General features: G+C 34.1%; 1 protein-coding gene across 4 annotated transcripts in view; it reads left to right on the forward strand.

Annotated features, from left to right (window-relative positions):
- LOC149783372 (uncharacterized) overlaps positions 1-26176 on the forward strand; it is a 97980-nt gene that overhangs the window by 27674 nt on the left and 44130 nt on the right. For 2 of the 4 annotated variants that reach the window (XM_089931601.1, XM_089931602.1), the window contains exons 6-11: positions 181-319; positions 4726-4894; positions 7623-7652; positions 14193-14301; positions 17745-17836; positions 19719-19892. In XM_089931601.1, the coding sequence (XP_089787727.1) occupies positions 181-319; positions 4726-4894; positions 7623-7652; positions 14193-14301; positions 17745-17836; positions 19719-19892 (713 nt within the window). The remainder of the gene's footprint in view (positions 1-180; positions 320-4725; positions 4895-7622; positions 7653-14192; positions 14302-17744; positions 17837-19718; positions 19893-26176) is intronic. The other 2 variants (XM_089931604.1, XM_089931603.1) reach the window with 2 other exon arrangements.

Consider the following 26176-nt stretch of genomic DNA (forward strand, 5'->3'; position numbering starts at 1 on the left):
GATTAGAAATTATAAGTGAATGAAATGACATTTTTGTGTGCATTTTTTGTATCCATGGTGCATTTTGTTTTTAAAATTCGTATGAGGGTACCAAGAAATGGGAGGATATACGAATACGATAATGATTGCAGGCACAAATCTAATGGTAGAAGTAGTAGTGCAAATAATTTTCTCCTGTAGGAAGAACGTAATGCCCGTGCATTGGAACAGAAGGTAGAGGAGGCAGACATGGTCATCCGGTCAGTCTCGGTGCAGCATCTCACTCCTGACTTCACTGTTGATGAGCCAGCTAACTTGTACAATGAGCCAGGTCGACATGGTAACATTTTCATTTTCATTAGTCACCAGTGAAACTGCAAATTTGCCATTTTTTGTGGTGTACTAGCTTTATTGTTTTTTGTGTTTACTGTCAACCACAGATTTAAAAATGCAGTGTACATTTTTTTTTCTGTGGAAACAATAGGACCACTTTCCAGCCTGCAGATTTTAAGTACCAACAAAAATGTGAGCATTTTCCATAAGCCATACAAATTGATGCCAACAAAAATAGTCAGATTTAATAAAGACTAGTAGTTGTTAATACATTCTTCCCACACTTTTGCACAAGTTAGTAACTTAATTACTTTTAAGATAAATACTCAAGTCATTTAGTGTAGATGTACACATTATGTCACTACTTGGTGACACTACAAATCAGGCACCAAGTCTCAAAAAATGTGGACATGTTTACAAATTATGCAATGAATATTTGAAGACCAATGTCCAATTTGAATATTTGAAGACCGATGTCCAATTTGAATATTTGAAGACCGATGTCCAGTTTGAATATTTGAAGACCGATGTCCAGTTTGAATATTTGAAGACCGATGTCCAATTTGAATATTTGCCAATAAATATTCTTATGTGAATAGTTTAATGATCATTTCAGCACAACAATTTACTTGGAAGCTGCAAATTCTAAATATTGTATTGTCTTTGTACATGTATTAGACTCATGTTTATTTTGTTTTCTCATTTATATGATTAGTACATTTACTATTTAAATTTGAAACATTTTAGCAAGAAAAACATTTTTTTTCCTCAAGCATCAAATTGAGAAATTAACCCTTTGCCTCATAGAGAGTATACCTCTTCAGCCCAATGATGTACATGTAGCGACCACTTACACATAGGCCTGCCTGTTAACTGTTAAGCAGTGTAGTATATGTTACGTTTAACATCCATTTTAACCATTTTACATTTTGTGTACACATATATTATGTATAGAAAGATTTTAAAATAAAATCCTATAGTTATAGCTGTATAAAAAATTTTCACGGAATAATTTTTTATGTGCTTTAAAATCTTGGGAAAACTTGTTCACCTTCAAGTCAGTGAAGCTGTGTGACCAACCATAGCTGCCATTTCTCATACTTGAAGGTTCTTTGCGTCTACATCACTGAATTTGATAATTTATACAAACTAATTGCTACCTACATCAATATCAGAGCCTTAACCTAAGTTATTGAAGCTTTCTTAGTAGTGATTCTAATTGTGAAAACTCAAGAAACTACTGAATAAAATCCAGTGCCTCCATTTTGGAGAGTGGAGAATACGACTCAGTTACTTTAAATAGCAGATTTCAACCAGATCTTAAACAGTGACCATGTGATCTGATGTAATTGTCATTAACACCAATGAGTGTAGTTTCTAATATGGGGTTTTCCCCAGAGGCAGTGCTACAAAAACCTGCTCAAAATGGCTGATGTTTACAGCAGGCGTTGAAAGACACATCCATAGGAACGGTGTATGGGCGTCAAAAGGCGCTTCCATGCGAATCTGTTAGAGGCGTCAAAAGGTGCTTCCATGAGAATGGAGTAGAGGCATCGAAAGGTGCTTACTTGAGGTAATGGGTTAATGACACTACCAATCTGGCAGTTAGTCTCAAAATTTGAGTTACATTCAAGGTACTTTGAAAGTGGATATGTATATAAATTATACAACAAATATTGAATATCAATTTCTGATCAGGTTATTTTCCTCAAAATATTTTTGTATGAAATGTTCATTCATTTCATGTTACCATAAGCTGTAAAGTATTTTCTGTAAATTGTTTTACACTTTTAATTTTTTTGGCTCATTCAGATGATTATGAGTAGATTTATTAGTTATAAATTTAAAAGCTTTAGCAAGAGAAATATTTTGTTTACTCAAGAATTAAATTAAAAAATATATACTTCAAAACAACTTTTAAAAAAATGGTATGATTGATTGGTTAATGTTGTATGTCAAGCTTCAGACTCATAAAAAAAGGGGTGTAGCACAGCTTGTGTGGTTCAGGTGGCTGCACACCATTCCCATTCATTTATAGTGAGTCAGGATTGCACTCAGCTAATTCTATTTATTTATTTATTTATTTATTTTGTATTTATTTATTTTGCCTGGGTTTCAGCCTAAGGTGGGATCATCTGTTTGCTTACACCCTCCCACCATTAACAATATTTTTGCAAGCGCTTCACAAAGTCAGGACCTCCTCTGCTCAGCTCATTTTCATAGTGCCTCAGTGGCTTCAGTGTTTTCATTGAGAACCTTGACCTGCTGATTGACCAGTCCATGATACTGCCTCATAGGCAGAATCTTCTGTTACAGTACAGGGGCCCCCTCCTTAGATTTTCAACATTAACACTTGACTCTTCTCAAGTGATATCTCCACTGGGACAAGCCTTCAAGCAAAGCTGTCAAGTGATTCATTCAGGTCAGGAGACACTCTGTGAGGTCAGTGGTGTAAAGTGGAGCATCTTTTGCAGTTGGTGCAGTGACCATTGTCTTGCTCGCAAATGTCTAGATGGAATCTGTCAAACATTTTGTGTCGTTATCAGAACACCTCTTTAATCCTTTGGGTAAATTTTTTCATGAGCTTTACCTTTAAAACTGTTTGCTTGCTTTCTTTAGGTCCACGAGATTAAGCAGCATGTTTCACACACCTGTCTATAGGTCAAGGTTGCCTAATGCTCAGTGGCAGTTATGAGTCAGTTTTTCTCCTTTGGCAACTTGGTTTCTTACATTAAAATAAAAAAAAATGGTAGATCCACTCATGACAGAGATCCCCATCTTAAGTTGGGTCTGTGCTGGAGAAGATCAGGATTGTCTCTAATGCCCAGCTACAGTTTTATGATTCTCTTTGGCTTTTCTTAAAAGGTAGAAGAAAAGGTAGGCGGCAAGATTTCCTTTCTGTAAAGGGCTCTGCTGATATTCTAGCATACATTATTTCCGACAGTCATGAGAGCTTATGAGTCCCTTACCAACAGGAACCTTTTGGGTAATTGCTACCTCATGAACCTCACGCAACCTCATTCTTCACTGGAGGATGTTATGAAGACAGTGGTCACACGCTACCTTCTCCTCCCTCTACCTTTATCGTTTGGTGCACCAGAGTAAAGGTATACTTTCTCTAGGAACCATAGTTATGGCACAGAAAGTGGTCCAAGTGGATACCAACTTGGAGTATTGGACATTCCTTCTGTAATGGTGAATAATTTCTTGTTATAATGGTTTTATATAAAGGCTTTCAGTCTCCATCTGAACTGACAAATTCAGCTGTGGACTATTAATAGCAACAGGTAACTTATTACATCTATTAAAACAGTTTGTGGGGTGGTGTATAGCTAATTTTAAATGATGAAATACTTACATGTCTCAATTGCCAGATTCTCCTTCCACCCATTTCTGATGTCCCACTAGTAGTATGTTTCCTTAAAAAAGAGGATGACTACTGCACATGGGCCATTTATGTGGGGAGTAGACTAGATCTGTTATCTTGGTCTAGAGATTTCTGGAAAGTTTTGGAACATTTATCTATGAGAGGATGAATCTTTATTACATCAGGGAGGGTAATCTGCCATGGAAAAGGTAAGTTATGCAATGATGACAGATAAGTATTACATGAATAAAATCAGTTTACCCTCCCCATACCCAACCCAACATTTCTGCAAACATACTAAATAATGGATAATGATTGCTCTTTTTACATTGGTAATCCTTGTTACATTGGTAATCCTTTTTACATTGGTAATCCTTTTTTCATTGGTAATCCTTGTTACATTGGTTTTCCTTGTTTAACATGAACACTATGCATTCCATTCATCCTAATACTTAGTTCTAGGGTTTTGTAATGCAATTTTAGGCTGAGTAGAGTGAGCATAAACAGATCTGACCCTACAGGAGTGACCTGCCTTGAATAATCATATGCTGTTGTCATCTGTGTCTTTAATTGCAATCATAAGTTTTCATAGAATAATAAATAAAAGATGCTTTAAGGAAAATAAAATGTTCAAGACACATTATTGAAATAGCTACTCACTGGAAAGCAGCAGATGATTGTAGCTTGCTTAACCTGTGCAGGAAAAACATCCAGCAGTAAGGTGGCAATTTTGACTTTGTGAGGGCCTTAACCATTTGAGGTTGAGTTGAATGCACACTGTCCACCTTAACAGGGGAAAGAATTTTAAGATACTGTTAACACCTGTGTAAAAGGAATTGGTTGGTGAAGCCATTTGCTTTAATACATTTTCTAGATGCAGCTTTTGATACCAGAAAGTATGCAAGGATGTACTTTTTCATATTTGATAAAAATTTTGAGTTAAAATAGAAAATCTCATAATTTTTGTGTCAAAACATTGTGATAAGCATGATAGTTTCTTCTACATTCAGAAAAAATATTTCCTTAAGACGTTTTTTTTTTTTAAGGTTTTATTGTTACGTCACCGCAGTCATCAGCAGACAAGAGGAGTGTCACGCCAGGCCACAAACGGATTACCTATTCTCCCTACTTCACTTCTGCCCACTTCAAGTCAGTTGCCCATATGGCATTTATTGAAAACAAAATCTTGGAAGATCGCATTGCTATGGCAGACAAGTAAGCCACATTTGAAGCAGAGTTCAATAAATCCACTTGTCTACATGTGCTAGATAGGTCGTTATTGGTTAAGACTAGTGGAGTTTTAAAGCAAACAAAACAAACCTACATTCATTATGCAGTCTTTTGTCTTGCACAACAAGTAGCCATGAAGCCAACAAAAGCACATTTTAAAGATTAATTTTGCTATTTTGAGTTAGAGGTTTATGTTTTTAATTGAATAATGAATCTACATACAGTGATCACTAAAAAAAACCTTATGAACATAAAGTGTATATACATTTGTCCTCACTATAAACCCTTATGAATATAGAACCTACATATAGTGGTCCTCATCATAACACCTTATGAAAAATATCTACATACAGTGATCCTCACTACAAATCATTATGAAAATAGAGTCTACATGCAGTGATCCTCACTACAAAGCATTTTGAAAATAGAGGCTACAAACAGTGGTCTTCACTATAAACCCTTATCAAAATAGAGGCTACAAACAGTGGTCTTCACTATAAACCCTTATCAAAATAGAGGCTACAAACAGTGGTCTTCACTATAAACCCTTATCAAAATAGAGGCTACAAACAGTGGTCTTCACTATAAACCCTTATCAAAATAGAGGCTACAAACAGTGGTCTTCACTATAAACCCTTATCAGAATAGAGGCTACAAACAGTGGTCTTCACTATAAACCCTTATCAGAATAGAGGCTACAAACAGTGGTCTTCACTATAAACCCTTATCAAAATAGAGGCTACATAAAGTGGTCTTCACTATAAACCCTTATCAAAATAGAGGCTACATACAGTGGTTCTCACTACAACTTAGCCTCACCATATACTGCTGCGTGTTCCATAATGTGGGTATAGTCATGGTTCCTATTTAAAAATCCTGGGACAGTGTAGTGCCATTTTCATCAGATGTTTTCTGATGCTGGTTCAGTGCCAGCAAATTGAGACCTCTACCTTTGATGAGTGTATAAGTTTGGAAGTAAAAAAAAAGAGACTATTTGTTCTGTTACAGTAATACAAAGCTGATCAAGTTGCATGGTACTGGCATAATGGGATGACCACCTGTGCTTTGCAGCTTTGATTTTTTTCAAAGGTAACAATCCCTAAATAGCTTAAATATTCCTTCAGATGTACAATAGAATCCCTTATTAGTGAGATTGAATTAGTAAATGTACAATAGAATCCCCTTTTAGTGAGACTGAATTAGTAAATCTACAATAGAATCCCTTATTAGTGAGACTGAATTAGTAAATGTACAATAGAATCCCCTTTTAGTGAGACTGAATTAGTAAATGTACAATAGAATCCCCTTTTAGTGAGACTGAATTAGTAAATCTACAATAGAATCCCCTTATTAGTGAGACTGAATTAGGAAATGCACAATAGAATCCCCTTTTAGTGAGACTGAATTAGTAAATGTAAAATAGAATCCCTTATTAGTGAGATTGAATTAGTAAATGTACAATAGAATCCCCTTTTAGTGAGACTGAATTAGTAAATGTAAAATAGAATCTCTTATTAGTGAGATTGAATTAGTAAATGTACAATAGAATTCCCTTTTAGTGAGACTGAATTAGTAAATATACAATAGAATCCCTTATTAGTGAGACTGAATTAGTAAATGCACAATAGAATCCCCTTTTAGTGAGACTGAATTAGTAAATATACAATAGAATCCCTTATTAGTGAGACTGAATTAGTAAACGTACAATAGAATCCCTTATTAGTGAGACTGAATTAGTAAATGCACAATAGAATCCCCTTTTAGTGAGACTGAATTAGTAAATGTATAATAGTCTCCTTTACTAGTGAGACTGAATTAGTATATGCATGGTAGAATCCCTTATTAGTGAGACTGAATTAGTACATTTATATAAAATATTTCCTTTTTAATGACTGAGAAACTGCTATCTTAGGTATGGCTTGCTTGTAGCTTGCAAAGTTTTGTTGTTGTGTCATTTACTTAAGTTTTGCTTGTTCATTTATTTTACGTTTTTTATTTTACGTTTTTCTCGTTGATTTCCTGCATCGATACACCAAAGTTTTTAATTTTCAGTAATATCTTTAATGTTTTGTTTTTTGGCTATTTTATTTTGTTTTATGAATTCCTGTATGCATGTGGTTTGGGATAATAGTAATTTAATAATCAGCACTCTCTTTGGACAGACTTCTTTAAAATGTGTGGACCTGTTTTGTAATGATTGCTGCTCATAAAGTTTCCATTTTTAAATTTTATGAGAGAAAAATTAATGAATATAGACTTTAATCTGTGATTAATTGAGGTAAAAATTGAAATGTACACATTTCTGTTGATGCTAAGTAATATAATCAGAGAAAGTGATAGACAGATTTGTAAACTGTTGTAATATTGCAAGTGGCAGACAGATTTGTAAACTATTGTAATATACAAACTAATGTTAAATGTCTATGAAAATCTCCGAGACCTTTTTAATTTTGATGCATTATAATGTGCTTGAAAATGTTCTTTCCATATATTATACATAGAATGTGCTTCTTCTCTCTATTCACCAAATATCCTTAGCAAAGAACATGTCTCTCTTGTAGTCCACAAAATGTATGTCACAGTTTACACTGGCGAAGAATTAAAACGCTTCTTTACAATTTACTGGTCAAGAATGAAAATGCTTTTTTACAATTTGCATAAGCTTGTTGGCAATATCATAAAATTGATACAGCAAATATTGTACTTTTTATAGTTTTTCAAAGGCCAGAGCAAAAATGATGAGGTAATGTATGTGTATGGGGCTTGGCATGCATTCTTTATTCTTTGTGTTAATTTAGGCAGGCATCTGTGCTAGCCACAGGTTGTTGAACTACTTGTTATATGTTGATTTATGTGATATGCATACCTGTCAACTTGTACAGGTTACCCATAATTTGTACAGTTATTGTTTTTTTCATTTTCATTAGTGTACTATCGTACAACCATTTTGTACATTTTGTTTCTTAAAGAAATTCGTGTTTTTTAAAATAAAATTAAAATGGGGGGGGGGACTAATCCCAGGAGTCTGGAAGTAACAAAAATTTTAACATCGAGCACAATCCAAAATATTTTTTTTAGCTGTGTGCAAGCAATTGTGGAATAACTGATATGCCTTTGAAAGTAATGGAAGTCGGGAATGCTGAAATTGGATTAAGTTTAAGTGACCTTTTTTAACGAAACAAATACAAAGATATTAATATTGAAGAAAGTGTTTAGATATCTTCGTTTTGTTCAAGATTCTTATGATCCTTTTAACTGATTTCATTATTCCTGGCTTCCATCGCATTCAAGCCAACTGAAATGGAGGCCAAAGGAACTTGAAAACTTGTCCATTTGCATGTGTGGGAATTTGCATTTATTAGGAAAAAGGCAGCAGTGTAAGCAAAGTCTGATTTAAACATTATAACTTTAATTTGCAGAAAAGCGCCGATATGGGATGCCAAGTGTGTGAGATAATCTTGAAAATTTTACTTATTGTTCCGATGTCAATCGACATCAGAACATGCTACACAGTGTCGCTTTTGGGCAGTAAGACCTCAATGCCCAAAATTAAAGATCAGTTCAAGGTCTTACAATGTAGAACCAAGGGTTTATGAGGGAAAAATATAAATGTGTATTAATGAGACCATGATAAATCCAAAAAAGATAATATTACACCTTGAAATTTTTTTTTATATACTAGAAGCAACACTTTTGTTTTTGAGTTGCTCCACACCTGAATCACGAAGCACTTCAAGATGAATTTGAGGATTATTGCATGCTGCCTGGTGAGTGTATGCCTGTATTAACAGACAATCACCAGAAAAGGAATTTTTGTGTAGCTACTGGCTAGATACTATCAGCCAGACAATTAGTACTGATGGCATCCACTTCCCAGATCTGAAATTAGTTATTCAGCGACTGCTTACCTTGCCTCACATCATTGCAGACTGAGAGATCTTTCTCAATGATGAAAAAAATACAGATTGTAGAAAGTCCCTGAATGCAGGCACAATAAAATAATTTTTACAGTGTAAAATAAACATTGATACCTGCTGCATAGACTTGAAACTCCAGATTATATTTTAAAAAGTGTAAAGGGTGCATGTGTTGCATATAGTAACGTGTGTGTGTTACAACACACTAAAAATCAAAAGAATAAAATAAAGCTTCAGATATGTAAATAATTATGTAAATGTGTTTAAAATTAGTTCGTTTATGCATTTGCTGGTTTTAAACTGTTGATCTTATATAATATAAGAAAACATTTTTTCATGTACTATTTTTATTGGTCTGGTGTACAGGTTTTCATCTCAAGGGGTCAACAGGTATGCATATGTTGCTAGCTGAAACAGAAATTTAAACAAGTGCCCTCAGCAAGCCAAATCAATCTACCAGTGAGATAGTTCATTGCACGTACTGAATATTCATAATAACAACCTCCATGATGCCCACATACCTTGACCCCCCAAAAATGTTTATAAATTATTTCAATGGAAGAAAACATAGTGTTTTATCTGGGGAAGCTGTGCTAATTATTTGAAAATATCTAACAAGACAAATAAAGCAAGCACTCTAAACCAAATTTCATTTAGCTGAATCTAATTGGAGAATGGAGCAGTAGATTGTGTTTCCACTAGTTACATGGGCTGGGATTTGACTGGAATGAAGTGACAAAGATGTGGCTGTATGGAAATAGAGAATAATTGTCCAAGTAATTACTCAAATGATCACTCTTGATTAAAATTGTCAAAGCAATTACTCAAATGAACACTCTTGATAATAATTGTCCAAGTAATTAGTCAAATGAACACTCTTGATAATAATTGTCAAAGTAACTACTCAAATGAACACTCTTGATAGTAATTGTCCAAGTAATTGGTCAAATGATGAACACTTGATAATATTTGTTCAGGTAATTTGTCAAATGAACAGTCTTGATAAGTGTTAAAGTAATTACCCAAATGAACACTCTTTTGATAAGAATTGTCCAAGTAATTACTCAAGTGAACATTTTTGTTTGATAAATTCAATTCCTCTTGAAAGCCTTCAAAGTCAGCTTCATTCTCCGAATCGCTGTCAAAAAGTGCATGAAGCCATGCATCATCTCTTTCATCAACTTTATTCAATTCTAACTGAACATTCAAGTCAATATTATCATCAGAATCATCCAAATCATCAACTTCATTGTCGCTACCCTCGCTATGAACATCCATGTTTACATCAGAGTTGTTGTCCGTCATTTTATCGATCGATTTTCAAGTCAACAATTTCTTTTTCTAACCGCGTTTTTCTTTAAAATTTCACTACGCATGCATGCTATAACCATTTTCTGTGTAGGTGAAGAAGTACACAACTATTTGTGATGTATAACACATGTTTCTAGAGACACTACACACATACGTAGTAGAGTACGACTTTTGTCCTAATCAGGATAAAATGGGATACTACGACTGCAGGCATATTCAGGATAGAATGAGGTATTACGACCACAGTCGTATTCAGGATAAAATGGGTTAAAGCCATCACCATATCTCGGTTTATGGAAGAGGACTGACAGTAATTTTACTGCATATTTTTCTTCAAGTTCAAATTTGTTTCGATCATCAGAGGTTGATTATACAGGTAATATATTAGACTTGCAGGTTTAAGTAGGCTGTAAGCCAGATTAATCTTTAGTAATGATGACTGTAAGCCAGATTAATCTTTAGTAATGATGGCTGTAAGCCAGATTAATCATATGTAATGATGGCTGTAAGCCAGATTAATCATATGTAATGATGGCTATAAGCCAGATTAATCATATGTAATTATGGCTGTAAGCCAGATTAATCATATGCAATGATGGCTGTAATATACAGGTAATATATTAGACTTGCAGGTTTAAGTAGGCTGTAAGCCAGATTAATCTTTAGTAATGATGGTTTTAAGCTAGATTAATCATATGTAATGATGGCTGTAAGCCAGATTAATATATGTAATGATGGCTGTAAGCTGGATTAATCATATGTAATGATGGCTGTAAGCCAGATTAATCATATGTAATGATGGCTGTAAGCCAGATTAATCATACATAGTGATGGTTGTAAGCCAGATTATTCATATGTAGTGATGGCTGTAAGTCAGATTAATCATATGTAATGATGGCTGTAAGCCAGATTAATCATATGTAGTGATGGCTGTAAGCCAGATTATTCATATGTAGTGATGGCTGTAAGCTAGATTAATCATATGTAATGATGGCTGTAAGCCAGATTAATCATATGTAATGATGGCTGTAAGCCAAACTAATCATAGATAATGAGGTCTGTAAGCCAGATTAATCATATGTAATGATGGCTGTAAGCCAGATTAATCATACATAGTGATGGTTGTAAGCCAGATTATTCATATGTAGTGATGGCTGTAAGTCAGATTAATCATATGTAATGATGGCTGTAAGCCAGATTAATCATATGTAGTGATGGCTGTAAGCCAGATTATTCATATGTAGTGATGGCTGTAAGCTAGATTAATCATATGTAATGATGGCTGTAAGCCAGATTAATCATATGTAATGATAGCTGTAAGCCAGATTAATCATGTAGTGAGGTCTGTAAGCCAAATTAATCATATGTAATGATGGCTGTAAGCCAGATTAATCATAATAATGATGGCTGTAAGCCAGATTAATCATATATAATGGTGGCTGTAAGCCAGATTAATCATATGTAATGATAGCTGTAAGCCAGATTAATCATATGTAATGGTGGCTGTAAGCCAGATTAATCATATGTAATGATGGCTTTAAGCCAGGTTAATTATATGTAATGATAGCTGTAAGCCAAACTAATCATAGATAATGAGGTCTGTAAGCCAGATTAATCACATGTAGTGATGGTTGTAAGCCAGATTAATCATATGTAATGATGGCTGTAAGCCAGATTAATCATAATGATGGCTGTAAGCCAGATTAATCATAGTTAGTGATGGCTGTAAGCCAGATTAATCATGCTAATGATGGCTGTAAGCCAGATTAATCATATGTAATTATAGCTGTAAGCCAGATTAATCATAATAATGATGGCTGTAAGCCAGATTAATCATATGCAATGATGGCTTACAGCCAGATTAATCATATGTAATGATGGCTGTAAGCCAGATTAATCATAATAATGATGGCTGTAAGCCAGATTAATCATATGTAATTATAGCTGTAAGCCAGATTAATCATATGTAATGATGGCTGTAAGCCAAACTAATCATAGACAATGAGGTCTGTAAGCCAGATTAATCATATGTAGTGATGGCTGTAAGCCAGATTAATCATATGTAATGTTGGCTGTAAGCCAAACTAATCATAGATAATGAGGGCTGTAAGCCAGATTAATCATATGTAATGATGACTGTAGGTCAGATTAATCATATGTAATGATGGCTGTAAGCCAAACTAATCATAGATAATGAGGTCTGTAAACCAGATTGATCATATGTAATGATAGCTGTAAGCCAGATTAATCATATGTAATGATGACTGTAGGCCAGATTAATCATAGATAATGAGGTCTGTAAGCCAGAGTAATCATATGTAATGATGGCTGTAAGACAAACTAATCATAGATAATGAGGTCTGTAAGCCAGATTAATCATATGTAATGATGGCTGTAAGCCATACTAATCATAGATAATGAGGGCTGTAAGCCAGATTAATCATATGTAATGATGGCTGTAAGCCAAACTAATCATAGATAATGAGGTCTGTAAGCCAGATTAATCATATGTAATGATGGCTGTAAGCCAAACTAATCATAGATAATGAGGTCTGTAAGCCAGATTAATCATATGTAATGATGACTGTAACCCAGATTAATCATATGTAATGATAGCTGTAACCCAGATTAATCATACACAATGATGGCTACAATCAAGCAAAATTGTATTGTTTAAACATCAAGTTATGCTGATTTGTATGTCTGCCATATCTAATGCCTCTGCTTTTATATTTAATGTTTTTAAGCAATGCTTTATTATTATTATTATTATTATTATTATTATTATTATTATTATTTTTATTATTATTTAAAGTAGTTCAGTTTGAGGGCCTCAGGGATAAAATAATTGAATTGTCTTCTTAAAAAAAGATATTTTATTTTTTACATTTTAAATTTTGTTTTTATTTCGTAAGGTGGCATATAGTGTTCTGTATATTCAGTCCCTCAATGTCACATCCTAACATGTCATGTCTGGAAGTGGTACCTAGTGTTAGCCATGTCCATCCTTCCTGCCCTGTAATGTCACATCACATCATGTCATGTCTGGAAGTGGTACCTAGTGTTAGCCATGTCCATCCATCTGTGCCCTGTAATGTCACATCACATCATGTCATGTCTGGAAGTGGTACCTAGTGTTAGCCATGTCCATCCATCAGTGCCCTGTATTGTCACATCACATCATTCATCAGTTTTATAGATATATGGCCCCAATTTTACTGTGAACTTTGCCTTTTAATTGCACCATAGGACAGTAGGGGCATATGTATCATATGGACACATTTCTGGTTTGTACAAGTTTCAGTTGATTATCAGCATTTTTGTCTTGAACGTTGTAAAAGGTGAGAAACATAATATTTATTTAAACATGGTACTATCGTGATGTGTATGTTTCAGAGTACAGTGCTCTTCATTTTTGTCAAATTCAAATCAATGCTATCTGAATATATAACTGACTTGTCACATGTTTTGCAGTAATAAACAGTCTCTCAAGTCTGGGGTCATGTATAAGTGACTTTTTGAGTCAGAAAATGAAATGGTATCTTTGAGGTTACTTGAAGTAAATTGAGTCATTTATTAGTCACAGTATAAAAATTAGTTCCCCAACATTTTTATTAGCCATGTATTCTACTATATATCTTCCAAGTCAGTGTTTTTGTATACTCTATAAGCTTCCAACATAGAGTTGTCTCCCCATAGGAGCTAGTTGACCAGACAGTACCTAACTGAAGAAAACAACATTTTTCTGAGTTTTATTGAAACAATTGTCAATCAAATGATTTAAAATTGTGCAATTACATAAAATAAACTGATGTAGTGTTTTATATGATAAATAAGTGTAATTAAAAATTAATAATAAAGACTTTCTGTTTGTACCATATGTGCATTGTTTAGCAAAATGACCATTTTGGAAAGGCCTTTGATAGAAAGGGTTGGCACCAATATGGTACTAAAGCAGTTTTATTTTTGATTACTGAGCAAACAATCCAAAATGTCTTTGCATTTAATATGAATCTCTCTGTAATTATGTTTTTCAATTATTTCATAATTAAAAGCGTGAAACGCTGGGACCGGGCCATCAAGTGCCACCTGCAGTACCTGAAGGCAATATATGATGCTCTTACAGCCATACACAACATGAGATTAAAAGATCTCAAATGCAAGGTACTTTGTTTTTCATTTTAGATCAAAGATATTTTATTTGAAGAGAATAGTAAAACTTTCAAAGGGAATGGGGATAGATTATTGTTACCCATTTCCAAGTACTGATTTTTATATGTAGCTATTAACTCAAGAAAGTATTCTGTATAATATGAAAATACTCAGAGTAAATTTCCAATTTCCCTGAAAAATTTAAATTTAGCTAAACTTTTATCACAATATTTTTCAAATGCTGTCATATTTCTAACCAAGAGAGCAGTGATTCATTTGGAAGTGCTGTCAATTTCTAACCAAGAGAGCAGTGATTCATTTGGAAATGTCATATTTCTAAGCTAGGTAGCAGTGATCCATTTGGAAATGCTGTCATACATCTAACCAAGAAAGAGCTTATCTCGACAGTTTAACTGTTGTTTTACTGAAACTAAAGTTTATACTTTACAGCAACAAATTATTTGGCTAATGTGACCTTACTTGCAATAAACTTAGTGAACCAAGGTAATCTTGTCCGAAAAATCACATGTATTGACTAAATGCATGCATTATTCGACCAGTTTAACCTGGCTTGACATTTATCTCTATTTTTGGCTTCATTGGTACTCAGAATTGCACTTGATGTTTGAGTGTACATGTCGGGTTTTTTTCATGTTCTAATAAGCTTTTTGTTGTAGTGCTATAATGTTGATATTAATTTGATACTCTTCGTAAAGTTTTTTAAGCATACATACATACATACATATGTATGTAGGGGATTTGGCAGTCACAAATGTATGTATGTAGATATGAACATACATACATGCATGCATGCATAAATTCATGCATACATGTATGATGGGGTATGGCAGTCAAAAATGTATGTACGTATGTACGTGCATGCAGACAGACATGCATATATGCATACATACATAGTTGTGTTTTTTAAAAAAAAAACATAATTTTCAGTAATCTTCGAAGAAGAAAAATTAAAAGTAGACTGAAAGATAGAGACAAAATTTGACAACCATTAGATATGTCCGTAGCATGTACAAACAATGTGCCATCCTGTCTAGAGCCCATTTAAAATTATCCTCTGTGCAGTTTTATACAGATTATCAAGGAAGCAATTAAAAGGTAAGACAACCAACATTTCACAGATTACTTAACTGAATAAGAATAGTTAGGGTGTGTTAAATTCTTTAAGGACTAATCTTTGATGTTGTTGTTGTAGGGTTTAATGCCATTTTTAAACACATGATAGGCTATACATGGCAGCCAGTATTAATGGTGGAGGAAGAACCCGGGAAAACCCCGGAAAGAACCACCGACCCACGAGAAGCTACTGGCAAGCTTTCTCACATACCCGCATTGGCTGACTCCGAGATTCGAACCTATGCAGACAGAGGTGAGATGGCAGTAATCCGTAATGGAGAGCGCTTTAGACCACTCTGCCCCCGACTAATTTTTTGAAAGTTCATTATGCTTATTTTTCCTTCTTTTCATGAAGATTACTGAAAATTATGTTTTTGAAACACGACCATGTCGGGGGGTTTGCAAGTTGAAAATCATGTCATGGCATACATACATGCACACATGCAAACATGCATACATTCTTCTTTTTAAATATTTTTGTTTCAATAATATTAAATGTATGTAATTAAGTAATGTAGACCTTTGAATTTAAAGCTGTGTATTTGAGGACCAGTTTGGTTTAGAGATTTTGTTTTTGTGTAACATGTAGAAACTTTTGAGTAGCTGTCTTGACTAACTAGCCTTACCAACATACAAAATATTGTCTATCTGATCCTTATATACTATCTACTACCCAGCTTAAAATTAAATACCAATTATCAACTAGCCACTAACTGCAAATATCACAAAGTTTACCCTCAAATTACAAAATTACTGATTATGTCAGACCTTTACCCAAATCATAAATATGATCTGACCACTTAACAGATCTACTACCATTTGCCAAGTGATAGATGTACCAGATGAGACTTATTCAACTCCAAAATACCAGCCGCTGATAAGGAGCAAACAGACTAGGTGTAATTGTTTTCTTCCCAGCTGAGTCATAAATGCTAGATATTCAGACTTGCTTCATTTCTAGAGCCACTGTGCACTATTTGTAACTGGGAACATTTCTGAGAAATGTGCAGGCTAGTCAATGGAAGTTACAATGTTTATTTCACTATGTGGTGAAATTGCTTTGGTGGCAGAACAGTTGCATCAAATAGTTGGCAAGGTTGACAGGATATAGCACACACGCCATGGATCATAGATTGCCCACTTAATCGCCCACTTAATATGTGGACTGTGACAAAGGGGTAAAAGAGCTAAGTGTCTACTATGAATAGTGGATGTCCACTTCACATGGTGGATGTCCATATAGTCTAGTGGATGTTCAATTTATTGAAGGGAACTCCATCATGGAGTGTATTGCAGCTATAGTGGGGTTTATTGCACTGCTCATTAATTTGGTTGTATTGGCCCCATGATTCGACACACTAAACAAACAGTTGGAGAAAACCCTGATGCCATAAACCTGACCTGGAAGGTGTCAGTGCCATACATTTACTTGTATATGAAACTAAAACTTAACAGTCATACAAAAATTAGACAGAATCATTTCATAACTACGTTTTGTGTAATAGTCAGCATTTCCACTAAGTTTCAGGGACTTTGATATGATTGATATCCAGGAGAAATTGACTGTTATTAATTAATTGTGGCATGGAAAAAACTTTTGCTTCCCACCAGCACTTACTAACAGTCCCCACTCTTTCTTTCTTAGTTTGTTACACATATATCATGAGGAATTCAACCTTGGTTTACTATTGCAATATAACTCTTCTTGGGAGCGTACAGTTCGTGTGATTTTAAACTTAGATTTGGTTTCCAACCATTTGGGAGAATATGGACGTAATTTCAGTAATTTCACATTGTTGGTCTAATTGCTCAGCCCTGTCTAAATATGCATTTTGTTCATGTTCTTGGGCAATATGTCTACTTTAGCTTGGCAAACAGGCAAGTTCCATTTGATGTAGTTTATACTTTCTATCACACAATGCTGTGACTTTCCATTTGGGGCAATGAAACTTGACCCATTCACTCTGAGCCATGATGACCACTTTATTCAGTCCATGATGGACAACAATGTTGATGAATGAATAAATTAATTAATGAAACAGATTTTCTGTAATCTGCAATTTGTGTACTTTATGCCAATATGAAGCTGTGGCAGTCATGGGTAATTATGTATGAACCAGCATCATTAATACCACATTGGAGTATTCCACCATGGGTATAATTAGCATACCTAAGGCACTTGGCAAAGCCAGGCTGGCCCAAAACTACCTGTTATTGTGCTGCACGGCCAATTAAAAATTAACATGCCAGATGTCAACATAGTGTAACAATTACTCATGTTCAGAACCTCAAACTAAAGTACCCGTATCTTTGAATATCAGTTCCCTCTGTCTCTGGATGCACTGAATACCCTGATGATAGGTTGTCCCGACGTCTTTGCTGTTCCTGGCAAGGGAAGCAGAGCAACCTACTTGTAAGTTAATTACATTTATTATATACCTATGTGTGAGATATAGAAAATTGTTAGTGAAATATTTTTGATTTCTTTTCATTCCCATATTTTCATGTGAAAAATACATCCATATATTTTCATAATGCGAAAATAAAAGATTTCCAATCATGCCAGTAGAAGTTATACTGGTAGCAAGAAAAAAAAAGACCTCTTGTGAACTAGAGCAATAAACAAAACTGCATTTGCTGCCATCAGCATCTCTATGAATAGTTCTGCTGTAGTATATTGTCAATTGTAAATTGCAGAAATTCTATTTTGAGATGTATATGATTTTGGTGAACTTGCAAAACTGGCTGAAAAGTGAACTTAATCTTGTAAGTCTTGATTCAGGAGCAAGTTTGGTATACAACAAAGAAAAATGTTCATTTCTTGTGCACATACCAGATAGATTTCGTCAAAAGGTACAAAATGCAATATGTTTTAAGTCGTGTCTTCACCACTTATTAAAATATGTTTTTGTTTTGTGCCACGTGATGAATTACATCTGTATCAAGATAGGACAAGAAAATGGACAATATAATATTATTTGCATGAATTTCATCTGTATCAAGATGGGACAAGAAAATGTACAATATAATATTATTTGCATGAATTTCATCTGTATTAAGATGGGACAAGAAAATGTACAATATAATATTATTTGCATGAATTACATCTGTATTAAGATGGGACAAGAAAATGTACAATATATATTATTTGCATGAATTACATCTGTATTAAGATGGGACAAGAAAATGTACAATATAATATTATTTGCATGAATTACATCTGTATCAAGATGGGACAAGAAAATGTACAATATATATTATTTGCATGAATTACATCTGTATTAAGATGGGACAAGAAAATGTACAATATATATTATGTGCATGAATTACATCTGTATCAAGATGGGACAAGAAAATGTACAATATATATTATGTGCATGAATTACATCTGTATCAAGATGGGACAAGAAAATGTACAATATAATATTATTTGCATGAATTACATCTGTATTAAGATAGGACAAGAAAATGTACAATATAATATTATTTGCATGAATTACATCTGTATTAAGATGGGACAAGAAAATGTACAATATATATTATTTGCATGAATTACATCTGTATTAAGATGGGACAAGAAAATGTACAATATATATTATTTGCATGAATTACATCTGTATCAAGATGGGACAAGAAAATGTACAATATATATTATTTGCATGAATTACATCTGTATTAAGATGGGACAAGAAAATGTACAATATATATTATTTGCATGAATTACATCTGTATTAAGATAGGACAAGAAAATGTACAATATAATATTATTTGCATGAATTACATCTGTATTAAGATGGGACAAGAAAACGTACAATATATATTATTTGCATGAATTACATCTGTATTAAGATGGGACAAGAAAATGTACAATATATATTATTTGCATGAATTACATCTGTATTAAGATGGGACAAGAAAATGTACAATATATATTATGTGCATGAATTACATCTGTATCAAGATCGGACAAGAAAATGTACAATATATATTATGTGCATGAATTACATCTGTATCAAGATGGGACAAGAAAATGTACAATATATATTATGTGCATGAATTACATCTGTATCAAGATGGGACAAGAAAATGTACAACATATATTATGTGCATGGACTTTGTACCCCACATCATAACATGACTGATATGCATGCCAGTATTGTTTACATTGATCATAAGTAATGGAATCAGTGTAAAGAAGTAATTTTTGTTTTTCTTACTTTCTTTGCTTGGTAATGATCTTGGTTAGACATGCAAATGTAATTTAATTATTTATTAAAATTTTGATATCTTCTCAGATCCCAGTTGCAGTCAAAGCGCCAGATGGTGAATTCAACAGACACAGTCAACTCCACATCAGGAACTATCGGCCAACACCGTTCATCCATCCATTCTGACCGGGGATCAGTTTTTGGAGCATTCAAAAAATTAAATCCAACAGACAATGCCAGTACTAATATTCGTGCTAGAAGGTTAGAATTTTCATTTGTTGACTGAACTCTCAGTCTGTCTTGAAAGACAATTAGCTTAATAAAGTGAATTTTAAGAACTTTAAGAAAGAATCAAGGAACACTTTTCCCCAAGTACTTTTGGTATGTATATAAAAATTAGAAAGTTAATATTTGTATTATATTTTATTAATTCTCCATTATTTAGAGGGGGCCAAGTGATCTAAAGCGCTCACCATTACGGATCATTGCCATCTCACCTCTGTCTGCATGGGTTCGAGTCTTAGGTACGGCCAATGTAGGTATGTGAGAAAGCATGCCGGTAGCTTTTCGTGAGTTGGTAGTTCTTTTCGGGGTTTTCTAGGGTTCTTCCTCCACCATTTATACTGGCTGCCATGTATAACCTATCTTGTGCTGAAAAATGGCATTAAACCCTACAACAACAACAACATTATTTAGATTTGGTTTATCATGTAAATATTTATGTTTCTTTGGATGCAATTTTTAGGCTTTTTATTTTCATGATGCTGATGTCGATGCTGTTACTAAGGATGGCTGACTGACTTCTGGATATACGCCAGTGTGGCTCTGCAATTTTTTTATATATAACATCAGTTGCATGTGCAAAATGGTGAATGTTTTCAATCAGATTATATTATTCAAGTGAATATGTTCATGTTTAAATAATTTTTTCACTAAAAAGGATCTGGAATTTTCTGTGTTGATAACAGACCTATTCTTTTGTTGGAATTCTTGATGGAGGACCAAAATGGTTGACCACTAACAACTTGATATTGTGAGAAAAAAAGAAGCGGGGGGGGTCAGTGTGACTAAATATAATTGTAAGTACTTCCCAAAAAAAGAGATTCTTTCTGTATCTATTATTTGTGTTGTGATATATCTGTTTGTTTTATTTCCAGAGAATAATGTGGTTTTTAAGTTTGATTCTCAGTATGGGGGACAAATCATCTCAGTGTCAGTGTCTGATTCTAGCCTGGATACAAGTGATTTTAGTACAAGCTCAGATTTATTTTATCAACACATGATACAATGACTTTTCCAAAGTTTTGGCCAAATGGTGAAAAGTTGAATGAAAAGTCAACAAAATGTGCTAACCCTAAACTTGACTATGACTGTCAACACAATGAAAAGAGAAAACAAGAATTCAAAGGTTCTTGGCTGCAGAAGTTTCTTTGGCTCTAGGCCAGCAAAGATTGAATAAAATCGCATCTTGTAATATATGTAAGAGCACAGGAGTGTGATATTTAATCAATAAAATGCAATGAAAACTGTGACAGTGTGAAATCACTTTATTGGATTATAATACAAGAAATAATCTTTTCTGTACTCTGATACTTATTAGCACAATAGAGATAAGATTTCATGTTGTTGCAGATTTCATTGTATTTTATTCATAACACTTCAGACTCACATGGTAAAAGATACCCTCAACTGCAGAAAAAACCAGTAGAGCTTTTGTAGGGCAGGTTATCACAAGGAAAGACAAAACTGTTAACACCAAAAAAGTAAAAAGCACAATAAATAACAATTAAAATTTGACAATGAAGAGGCCAAATCTGAGGAAAAAAAGTTGAGGTTGATTAGGCAGAGTGATCAATAAATACAATGTGCCAAACCAAGTGTTACAAGAAGCTGTTAACCAAAGCAGAGAAAAATGTTTTTCAGACTGAATTTCGTTGTGAGGTTCAGATCTGAAATGGAGTTGAACTTGTTTCTGATCACATCAGAAGAACTGCTTCATCAACAGAACATCTGACTTCTTACTAAAAAACATCAAGGATAAAATATCCAGAGCTAAATTAATATTCATCCTTAGGTACTAGTAGTTATAGACCAAGAATGCATTCTTGCTAGATTTGTATATCCAGACTATGAAAATCCAAAAATAAGACATGTTGAAATATCCGGTATATTTTATATGTCACAGATCCATTCTGCATGCATTTAAATGGTGCAGCCTAATTAAAATCAACATTTTTAACAAATTCCACTATTTTTTTTAACTCTGACAATACGAACAAGTGGGTTTTTATACGAACAAGTAAACTTTCTAATTGTTAATGGACAGCTTGATTTTGACAACATTTCTGAACCTCTGCTATGGTAATATAGTTTGGGGGAACACAACTGCTACAAATGTGAAAATAATAGGAATAGTAATAATAAAACGAGTCTTGATCAGCAAACAGAAAACGTTCAAACTGCAAACATTCAAAGTACTACCAATACATGATACAATGTTTTTAAGAAAGGCTAAAATAATGTACAAGGCAATTACAAACTCTGCCACCACTTACCTAAACACCATCTTCCGGTAAAGAGAATCTACTGGTACCCCAAATCTGAGATCATTAAAAGGGGGCATAGTTTCAAAGTACACAAGCCCCAAAAAGTAGCTATTTAAAACTAGCTATAAATTTTCAGGTGCACATGTTTGGAATACATTCCACATGATACTAAATCAGCTCCAGGCGTCTCTTTTTCCCATAATAGGTGTATTAGATGAATGAAATCATAAAAAATGGTGTACGTATTAAAGTACATGCTTCATCACCAACCTCCTCTGCTTTGTTTTCATTTCTGCAGCAGTGTAGCATTTATATGAATAGTTGTTTATATAATGTGTATGTTAAAACGGGGGGAGTGATTGTCCCTCCGTATTTGGTTTTCGTTATCTAGGGGTTGACCACCCTCGATGTTATTGCCCGGTTCGAGTAATTGTAAATATAAGTGGTGAAACTTATAGGTGAAATAGATAGAGATCTGAGCAGGTATATAGAACAAACCAACACGAGCCCCCGTACATGTAAACAAACAATTTAATCAATTACATACAAACACTGTGAAAATTCATTACATCAGGAATGTACTCTGCTTTTAGAAATTTAAACTTCCGCTGAAATACCATGAAAACGCAAATAGTCTAAATAAAATAGTCGATCTGTTTGCTGACAGATTTAGTTCATCATAGGATCGAGTGGACAATCGAAGTCAACATCTTGTATGATTTCATAACCTGCTCGCCCTCAGTCTGTTTTGCTTCCTCTGTAGTTGTTCAGACCCTTGGATCTCAGGATGATACTTTCTACCATCCGTCTCAGGATATTCTCAGAATATGTCTTCAGAAATTAATACGTCGCAGGATTGCGTCACAGGATAATACGTCTCATACGTCCCATACGTCTCAGAATAACATCACATCATACGTCCCAGCATATTGCGTCTCAGGATAATATGTCTCATATGTCTAAGGAGCTATTTTCTCCCTTTTAAATAAATATAAATAGAGACAACCTAAATTTCCCGTTATTTATGAAACAGTTAATTCTTCATTATTCTCCCTCGTTATCAGATTCTACTATCAGTGCTAAACAGACGCTAAGGCTATCAATCGACTCCACATGTCCTATAATGACCCTAGTTAGTCAAATGGCTAATTCGTTATGCCTTGACCTTACACATTAACACATACGTGAGGCCTGGGGTTCTGAGCCAGCCTCAGTTTACACCGCGAATAAATAGGATACATCACATCAATCAATTACTAGATCATTTCCATCAATACACACTTATTCTTAATCATACGTGAACTCTTCTAAATTCGGCGAATTCACACAGATTCTCGTAATCATATTAACTAATGTAATGTATTAAATTCTTAGAACATAATTCTTATGCAAACAAGACAACAAATTCAAACAATTCGTCAAACTTATCTAAAGAAGATTAATGTACAACTTCCTATGCATAAACTCAACACAGTTATACTTCATAAAGCAAATTATTACACGAATGTAGAAAAAAGATTCATGCAGATACAAGTAAATAACTTCAGCAAAGCATTATATATGGCATCAACAAATTACATGGAATTGTCACACTACCTTTGCTTTCAACGTTCCTCCCTCTAATCGGTAAATTAGTTCGTCAGTTCCTTTCAACAATAGTCCCCTTTTGGACAACAGTTCCTTTTTTACAAGAATTTCTTGCAAATCCTCGGAGTCCTAGTTTTTGGGTCTCCTCTTGCAGGGAAAGCTTAGACTGATTAAAATTTGATGCGGGCGATATTAAAACCTATGAAATTTTGTGTTGGAACACGCCCCCTCATTTAACGTAACCAATCAGAATCAAATATCTCTGCCGCCTTTTTCAGAGGCGCCAAAGTCAGGGTCAACTTGACCTGGTAGTTTGAGTAACAGAGTTTCTGCGTTCTCTCAATTTGTGACAACTTTACCATGAAAATGAAGTTTTCCTTGTCCTAAATTGTCCGCCTGGCTGCTGTATAAACATTTAATTAGGAACAGAATTCTCCCTCTAAAGGACATTACCGTACACGGTAGTATAGCGATATGATACATGCTTGTCTCCATAAATCTAATTAATGGTTCTCTGGTCTCCACTAATGTATTCTTGTTAGATCGACATAAAATTTGCCACTTCACAGTGTATTTGTGTGTGTGTGTGTGTGTGTGTGGTGCGTGCGTGTGTGTGTGTGTGTGTGTGTGTAAACATAATGTACATAATAGATGGCCTCAAGGTAGATTAGTTTCTCATTTGTAAGTAATTGAGGCACCTTCAGAAAATAAAGTCTTTATTATTATTATTATTATTATTATTATCTTGAATGTTATTTTGCAATAATTTTTTGTTGCTTGTCTGTATAGTATGTATATTTTATAGGTCTTTCCTTGATAGGAAATAGGCATGAACTACCTCGGATGAAAATCACTTGTTTCAGGTTGCAGCAAATAATTTTTAACCAACTTCTTAACTCTATACTTGACAAGTGTTTATTGCTAGACTTCCTAAGCATCCACAAGGATTGCTATGAAACTTTGCATATATTTATCTCAAAGTCTAGTTGGTCCTAAATGAAAGTGGTGCCATCTTGGACATTCAGTCAGGCCATCATGATGCCAGCTTAAAATCATTTCTCCACCTGAATGGATGGTTGTCTCAAAATTTGGTTTTCACAAAATGATTTCTTATGGTGTCTAGTTGGTCCTGAATGAAAATTGTGATGGTCTATTAATTTCTAACATCTTCAATGAAATACTTCTTATGTCTAACTGGTCTAAAATGGAAGAGGTACTCCAAGGACATCCAATATGGCCATCAATTTGGCCATCTTAAACATTTTGTTCTCATTACTCTTCGTGATGGTCATATTTTCATGAAAAGTCTCTTTTGATATTGGGTTGGTCCTGAATAAAAGAATTGTGCTGATCTTACATCGAACATGGCCACCATGGTAGCATACTGAATATCTGATTATTGCTACTGTTCCTTAACTCTTTACCTTCTGCTAATGCATATATGCGACCATAAAAATAGCCTTGTAACCCCAGAGATGCATATACAAGCTGCTAATAATACTCTCTCTGTCCCAGCTGGCTCATACATGCGTTTCTGGCCAAGGGTTGGGAAACCCCAGATACGCATATACAAGTTTCATATTAAAGCTTTGTATTGGATGAAATTACAAACATCCGATCTCTTTTATAATATTTAGCCAATGAAAATAGTCCTTACATAAAATGATGAACGTATTCTATTAGTAGTTTTACAGCATATAAGCGGGAAATTCTATTGAAAACGAGGTCAGTGGTGACAGTAAAACAAAATGTCAACATTCATGTATTCCGATGACTATTCTGATGGAAGTTTTGAAGGATTTGAAAGTGATGATACTGATTTTAACCAGATTCAAGATGAAGGATTGGACATTAGTATAAGTCCTGTTTCGACACCTGACATTTCAGATTTATCTGAATCCGAGGATGAAATGTGAGACAAATCTGGTTGGAACATGTGAAACCGTTAAATGTGGACAACTTTACAGCAGTTTCAGGGCCAGCATTTATTTTAGAAGAAAATGCAAGGGAGATAGATTTCTTTTTACATGCTTCAGGCAGTATCATAAAATATTACCAAATCTGCAATAAAATAGTGGACACATTGGTGTGCAAAATAGTGGTGAGAAAAGTAATCTAATATACATTTTAAACACAGATATATTGAGATATATTTTTTTTATTATAAATATGTGAATATAAACTTTGATTTCTGTGGATTATATGTACTTGTTGGTGGAAATGAGTGGCACAAAACATTGGTAAGTGTTTACAATTTTATTTTTCATTAAATGGCATAGTTTGCATGGGACAAAATTGATAGAGAAAATGTAGACAGCATGTAAATAACTCAAGAAGTTCTCACTCAGGCAGTTATTATGATGCTCTGGGGTTCAGCCTACAAACAGCTGATAGAAGGCAGGCTGCTAATCA

Source organism: Sinohyriopsis cumingii, chromosome 14, assembly GCF_028554795.1.
Source record: "Sinohyriopsis cumingii isolate HCF-2022 chromosome 14, ASM2855479v2, whole genome shotgun sequence".
NCBI lineage: Eukaryota > Metazoa > Mollusca > Bivalvia > Unionida > Unionidae > Sinohyriopsis > Sinohyriopsis cumingii.